General features: G+C 43.0%; 1 protein-coding gene across 1 annotated transcript; it reads right to left on the bottom strand.

The window, feature by feature from the left end:
- Window positions 1-202: 202 nt before the first annotated feature.
- On the bottom strand, window positions 203-7613 carry LOC149365439 (uncharacterized). The gene is made up of 6 exons (XM_089568721.1): window positions 7608-7613; window positions 6447-6576; window positions 5206-5446; window positions 2553-2835; window positions 1329-1472; window positions 203-557 (listed from the first exon to the last, which is right to left on the bottom strand). The coding sequence occupies exons 1-6, from the start codon at window positions 7611-7613 to the stop codon at window positions 276-278; spliced, it is 1086 nt and encodes a 361-aa protein (XP_089424847.1). The 3' UTR covers window positions 203-275.
- Between the last annotated feature and the right edge of the window lie 341 nt (window positions 7614-7954).

Here is a 7954-nt window from a genome sequence, read left to right as displayed (position 1 = left end):
TGTCTTTTTTTTTTTTCCGCAGCTATATGTACACTCACAAAACACATTAAACTCACAATCATTACTACGACAGTAATCCCACCATTCCGCTGACGCAAGTATGACCACCAGACCATGCCACCAGAACATTTTGGGTTTCATATCAGCAGCTCCAGCAGACAGATAAAGCTAATAAATTTATAGCAGCAAAGAGCAGTGAACAATGTAAAAGGCAATGGCAAATGAGATCATAAAACATGTGCAACCACATCAAGTGTTTGAGTGTTTATTGGGCATCACTCCACACTGTTTTCGACGCTGGCACGGATGTCATAAAGGCGGTCATAGATCTTCTCGTAGATGCGCCGGATTATGAATATTTCGTCAACCAGTGCCTGTGTGACCATCTGTACAAAAGCGAGCAGGATGACAAAGACCAGGCAAGTTCCCGTAATGATGGTAACATTTTCGCGCATGTATCGATGCGCTGCATCGACGCAGTTGCCGGTGTAGACGGCAAACCAGGCATCATAGTCAGTCTTGTTTAGGACACCCTGACCGCAGCTCAAATTCAGCACCTGCATATAAACATGCACATCCTTGTTGTAGCACTATATTACCACAGCTTCTGGGCATGGCGACCAAGAATGACTGCTCTGCTTTTCACTGTCTCAAGCACCAACAAAAACTTGCCTGAGGCACTGAGTAAGCCTGTGAAAGCTTTGCTAGCTAAACTGAGAAACTTGTTCCATACTGAAAGAAATAATGGACAAAGACACTGCACCATTACAAAGACTGCAAGTAACAACAAAAGCAAATACGGCTGTTAAAGAGCAACAATATCAGAACATAGCTTGCTAGTAGTAACAAAAAAAGAATAATAAAATGACAGATGCATTGTGCGCAGTGAGATTCATTTTTAGCACCCTTGAAATATGCCCACACAGTACACGCACATTTGTTCATGTCAACAAAAAATAAAATCGTCTGCCTATAATCAGATTCCACATTTTCTCATGCAGTTAATTTGACAGCGGCCTGAAACTAATTTCTAGTAATGGCAGCTCTGACAAAGCCTGTCATTTTTCTCTGGTTCAGTAAGTTGACGTAACTAGCACCTGAATTTGCAACCAGCTAGAATAAGTCACTGTAGTGCCTTTTTAGTCAGTGCTTAATTAAGTATACATAATACAGCAGTAAAATTTCACCCCTCTTATTTCAGCACAGCAGTTAGGAGGACATGGCTGTTGTACAGATTTATGGCAAGGATGCTTGCGTTTGCTCGAGGGCATTTTCTAAACTCAAATATAATGTAAGTCAACAAAATACTCAGACAAGCCCTTACACACCTCTTGGGAGCTGTTCCGCTTGCAGCAGGAGTAAGGAACTGAGCAGCGTTCACTGCTTGGATTTGACCGTGAGCAGTTGAAGTACATGTTGCTGTTCCAGTCCCGAAAACTCCTCTGCGACAACCCACAGCACTGCAGGTCCTCCTGTGGAGAGTGTAATTGAGAAACTGAATTAATAATAATCGATGAACAGGACATGTCTAAGTAATCTCATGACATAGATGCCTCTAAGCTACAAGCAGAAGCAACATTAATACGAGGAGCACAATGAGGTGAGCACTGATAGCTGGTATGGTAAGCTACATATCAGGCATGAAATAGTATGGTATAGTATGGTATGGTATGGTATGGTATGGTATGGTATGGTATGGTATGGTATGGTATGGTATGGTATGGTATGGTATGGTATGGTATGGTATGGTATAGTATGGCATGGTATTGTATGGTATGGTATGGTATGGTATATGGTATGGTAAGAGATCGGAAGAGGGCGGAGTGGGTGAGGGAACAAACGCGGGTTAATGACATCTTAGTTGAAATCAAGAAGAAGAAATGGGCTTGGGCAGGGCATGTAATGCGAAGGCAAGATAACCGCTGGTCCTTAAGGGTAACGGAGTGGATTCCAAGAGAAAGCAAACGTAGCAGGGGACGGCAGAAAGTTAGGTGGGCGGATGAGATTAAGAAGTTTGCGGGGATACAGTGGCGGCAACTGACAAAGGACAGGGTTAATTGGGGAGACATGGGAGAGGCCTTTGCCCTGCAGTGGGTGTAGTCAGGCTGATGATGATGATGGTATGGTATCATACGGTGTGGTATGGTATGGTATGGTATGGTACAGCATGGTATGGTACAGACATGGTATGACATGTGGTGTTTAATGTCCCAAAGCTGCACAAGACCTATGAGAGACACCGTAGTGGAGGGCTCCAGATTGTGAAAACAAACTAAGGCACCAAACTGGGGACTCCAACTTGGGCCTCTTTATGTATTTAAATAGGGCCACAGGTCAATAAACCCTTTTCAACCCTTTCGCATCTACCTGAACCCTTAAGAGCTAGCTGATGCTGAAAGTTAAGTAAGATTACATGAGTGCCCCTTCAACTTTTTTTTGTGTGGCCAGTATTCCTGTTACACCACTACAATGTCTCCTCCCTACCAAGCCATGTGATATGATTAGCCCAGCAGTATGTTTTGCTGAGTGTGCTTAATGTACACCAGGCCTGCCTGTATGGAGTCAATCAGGTGCTGCAGGTCAGGGCTGTCCCGGTAGTGCAGGATGAGGCGCGTGGTGAGCGTGTTCCTCAGCATGCGCTTGAGCTGCGCAGGCAGCGAGAACACCAGCAGGCCCACGATGAGATTGAGCAGCAGCAGGGCCGTGATGAGCGATGAGTAGGTATTGAGCAGGCAGGTGTTCTCGCGCAGTGCCCCAACACAGCCGCAGAACGACAGCGCCACCAGCAGGCCGCCCACAATCATCACCGTCATCTCCATGCGCACCACCACCTGGCTGCATGCCGTGAACCACCAACAAACTGTCACTTACAGTAATGTGCTTTCATAGCATTCAGCGGAACATGTTATGTGTATTCACACTCAAAGTGTTTAAAAACTGGAGGGACCACTTAAGGTCTGCCTTAACAGTAAGACGTGATAGCGTTAATGGGTGAATGCCCATACATGAGGAATTGATCATTCTCGAATTTACACTCCTAGATCCCTGGATAACCGCTTTATCGCGAACTTTTGCCGCTTTTTAAGCGAGGATTGTTTGCACTCCTTTTTATAACTTTATTTCCCTTTTTCGTTATGCCTAATGGCAAACAGCTCAAATAAAAAAAAAAAGTCCTCCTTCCATTCCTGGCACTGTGGCGCAGCGGTTAAGACACATGCCACTGCCCTGGTGCTGTTGCCAGTGAGGCTTGTGCGACCCAGGTTGTTCTTCCCTAACAACCTGCAACCTCTTGCAGCCAATCATTAATTTAACTACCACCTGCTACGGTGGACAGGTTGTGATGATGCTACATGGGCACGTGACCAAGGCTCTTTCTCTGGGGGTTTTTTGCTCACAACATCAACGACAATGACAGATTTTCACCAGAATGGGAGCCTTAATGCTACTGCATTAAAAATAGGTTCGTTGAAATGATGCAAACTAAATTTCCTCCTCGGTCTCTTCAAATTGCTAAGCTATTTATGGTGACATAAGGGAGGCCCAAGGCTACATGCTGCCACTGTGAGCATCAACTGCCATTGATCCTATTGCAATGCATTTCTGTCATCCTTATGAGGCATGCAGTTATGGGGAGAAGTTATGTTAGAGAGAAAGGATACTGCCTCTCCAAGATAACTCCAACCTCCTCTTTTTTTCATTGCACTACAAGGACAGACTGACGGGGACACCCATTCAAAAGCAAGGCAATAATTACCACTTTTCCAAAATCAGCATGCATCAATCCTAAAGCTGCCTCTTCCTTCACTGCTCACCTGCTTCGTTTTACAATATCGGCTCATTCTCCTTAACTGCCTTCTGCCTCCTTCCTCTAGTCTATCTTAGTTGCACTTACCTTCTACAGATTGATTTTATTATAAATGCTTTCGAAGCCTTGATATTCAAAGACTGTAACTGCTCGTCGTCTTGTTTTGAGCTCTTGAGCCTGGCGTTCAGTTGGAACATCCTCTGTGCTCCTCTTGTGTGACATTAAGTGTCAGAATCTTTTAACTTTTGTCTGTACCATTTCGTCCCGATCCACACAATCCTAGCATTAAAGAGAAGTAGTCGGCAGCTTCAAGTGTAGCCATCCTGCAGTGGACGGATATTTTTAGCTCCTAATTCATACACAGCATGCCCATGTAGTACAGGACGTGCCCCCACAGTGCATGGCGCGTCCATGCATTCTTGTCTACCAGTAGTACTGTCAAATTTATGGAATAACTCTTTTAATGATCATTTGCCGAATACAGCACCCAGTCAAAAAAAACCATTGGAACCAATTGGATTTCCAATGGGTTCCAATCGGTTCCAATTGGACGAGTTCAGTTTCCAGTTGGTTCCAATTGGAATGGTGTTCCAATTGGACGGTCCAAATGGACTATCCAATTGGACCGTTTGGGCTTCCAATTGGTTCCAATTGGAATGGTGTTCCAATTGGATGGCCCAAATGGACTATCGAATTGGACCATTTGGGTTTCCAATTGGTGAGCCCAATTGATCTTACCCATTGCATCCAATTGGTCCGCCGAACTGCACCCAATTTATCCAATGAATGTTTGCGTGTTTGACGAAAAAGGTAGAACTAATATGGTACTTACAATAAGAGCTATCAGCAGCTCAGCCTAATAAATTGTACTCATCACCTACACCACCACTGGAGCTGAAATTAAATTAAATAACTGCGCTCAGTGGGCAAGCACTACCGGCCCCAGCATGAGAGCCTAATAAATTGGGTATATAAGTTGGAGCAGAAGTATGTTCTCTGGATGTACATATTGAGCTAATGTATGCTACTAGTGCCTGAATGTGCAGTGTTGCTTGTGTGTGATGTATGTGTGTCTGTTGGCTTTGATTTCCATAAAAGCATGTTAATTTCAATTCCGTAGAAAAATGTTGATTGGCACTGCCCAGTCAAAAAAAACCATTGGGATCAATTGGTTTTCAGACACCATTGGAACCAATTGGCTCAAAAGCCAACTGGAACCAATTGGTCTTTCCAATTGGTTTCTAGCCAATGGTTCCAATGGTGCCCAAAAATCAACTGGTTCCAATTGGAAATCTCAATGGTTTTTTTTTTTGAATGGGCAGACATAAAACTGGCACATAAAAGCAGGCAAACAGGTGACTGAGTAAAGCTTAGTCATAAGTTCAGCGTCCTGGGCCTACCTGTAGATGTTGAGAACACCTTCAGATGGTTCTGGAACGCTAGCTCGTGATGCAGTGGAAATGTAGGCATACAGGCCGCCAACGAAAAGAACAAGGCCCAGGACCCAGAGGACGCAGTTCATTACAATCAGCGGGTAGCGCACAAACGGGTTCACATCCAAATCAAGTCCGGCATCCGCGCCAAGAACGTCAAGTGGTGCCACCGCTGCGTGGCGTGTTGTGGTTCCTCGTGAGCCAACATCTAAAACAAAAGTCAAAAGAAGGAAACATGTGTTTCCGATTACAAAAGCAGATGGGATTCCACACAGAAGTCGCTGAGGAAAACACAGCTTGACAATGAACAACGCAGAAATGCATTCTGTGCCTTGTATTTTGTTAACTTTCTATCAAAACTCGTACTTTCGGAAAGAACAGATCTTATAATTGAGAACTTGTGCGACTTATAGTAAAGAGTTGTTCAGGAACTCTTCACTCTCTTCTCTATATAACATTTATTTTTATTTTTTGTTCTAACTAGTTTTCTTTAGCCTCGGTTGGATGTGTTACAGAATGCACTGCTAAGTACAGCTCTCGTCAAACACAAGTAGACCATTTTCTGAGCGCCCTTAGAAGCACAGGTGTGGTGAAGTTGTGGCCATGTCAGTAACATCAAGCTTTATAGCCCGAGTCGGTGTCAGCTTTGGCAATGCATGAATTGAGTGGCCTTCATAATGAAGGGCAAGGCTGTAGGCACCGTATATGTGCCCTACACATTAAACAACCCTTGTATTTACTGCATCATTAAAACTAGGCAGTACTGTGGATGACAGATTGATACTAGATTGGTGTGAATTATAGTTAATCATGATAGTTAGCAAATATGTCCTCCTGAGACCCGCAGTGTAAATGCCGATCTGATATTGTACAAATGATTAGGATATAATAATTTAGGTTCCAAAAAAATCAATGGAATATATCTTGTATTCCGAACTTTTGGCTGTGTGCTAGAAAAATGTCATATATGGAGAAAGTCCTTCACTCGGAGCAGAAACTGAATTGTTTGAGTCAATGGAGAGTTAAACTGGGAGGAACTGGTATCAACCAGTTTCATCTGGAATCAGGGAATAATTCCACAAAGTTTCACCAGTTGGAATCAGTTAGCATTTGTTCACCTGGGTTATGATCATTCACAACTAAACCAGACTGCATGGTGCATTACAGTATCTGAACCAGAATACTAATAATAATTAACTAAAACTAACCTTTCGTTTGGGTGCCAACAGAGACACAGTGGTTAGCCATTGGCTCTTCTGGGGCTGAAGCATCCCTAAACTCCTCAGGCACATCATCATCATCAGCTTTGAGGAAGAAGCGCTTCTTAACTTGCTCATTCTGCAACAAATCACATAGTGCACCCCTTGCAAAGCCCAGTCATTTATCTTAAAATGTAATGCCATTCCAGCCCATACAAAAAACATGCAATCTGAATGTCATGCATAAAGTCAAGCAGTTAAAATCTGCAAGGTGTTGCATGAAATACTGCACTATCTGATGCAAGCAACTTGTTGAAATAACCAAATGCAACCTAGAGAACTAACACGTACTTTGCTTAATTTATTATTGGACTCTTGTGTTATGTTTTTATAGCTGCCCGTTCTACAGAGACCCCCTTAGCGCTGAGGTGCTGTATTAAGTTTTCCTATTGAAAAATTAGTGTTTGGACACTTAATGAAGGCAATTTTTTCTCCTGAACTGAAATAATGAATTCCAATTCCTTTTATGTTGAACCCCATTGTATGTGTACGCATAGTCTCATGTGATTTGAAGGTTATCATGTTTGTTACAGTTAAAAAGGGCTAATAAATTTTTCCTGGCTGAAGCCTGATCTGCAATAAAAAAAATGATGGTGCAGGTTAGAGGAATCCTTTTTGTTAGATATATATACTCTGTATGCCTTTCAGCCTTTTTGCCAAACTAAACTGCGTTACAGCACCTTAATCTGACTATGTTAAGCCTCATAAGATTGCATTCAGATAGCATAAAAACTACACCTTGAAGGGTAAAGTGGGCAACTTATTTTTCTCAAGTCACAGAAATGCAGTCAGAAAATAAAAGTTGCATCAGCCAAAGCATACACTGCAAATCTTAATTTCAGGCATTGTGGCTCGGACACAAGGGAATCCCATTTTCTATTGATACTGTGGCTGCTATGCAAAAGTGCAACATATCCCAGTTTAAATACGGGGCCACAGACAAGGCCAGAATCAAGGCAGCCTATTTAGGGTTAGCGTAGTTTACTTGAGTCAAAGCCCACAACTCTGGTTGTAAACCTGCTCCCGAGAAATTTCTGCAGTTGTAATGCTCCACAAAGTATATGCAAACAATGAACATGAAAAAGGGTGTAGCAAGAGGGGATGTCAAACCTCCATGGTCGCTCCAAAGGCAGTCTGGTTCACGGCTAACCTGACGAGTCTTCACACCCAGACACACTTCCTCTTCTTTAAAACGGTGGGTGGCTTCGTGGTCATAGGTGCAGCAAAGGACAATACATCTGAAATTTGATATCAAGAATGCATTTCCAGTCTGTGATGTCAGTTTTTTTCTTTCACATGAAACTATGACCCCATTTTTCTTACCAGTTCTCTTTTTACACCGGCCATTTCATGGTTGAATCTCAGCAGACAATCACAAAAACTTTTTTTCACTTCTATAGCTGATGCAATTTTTTTTTTTTCTGCAACAGGAAGGCAGTGCAAGTACCCAATCACCA

The sequence above is a fragment of the Amblyomma mixtum genome, chromosome 1 (genome assembly GCF_055824585.1).
Source record: "Amblyomma mixtum isolate Tamu chromosome 1, ASM5582458v1, whole genome shotgun sequence".
Taxonomy (NCBI): domain Eukaryota; kingdom Metazoa; phylum Arthropoda; class Arachnida; order Ixodida; family Ixodidae; genus Amblyomma; species Amblyomma mixtum.
Note: the sequence above shows the minus strand (reverse complement) of the source record. Positions and strands in the feature narration are given on the sequence as shown.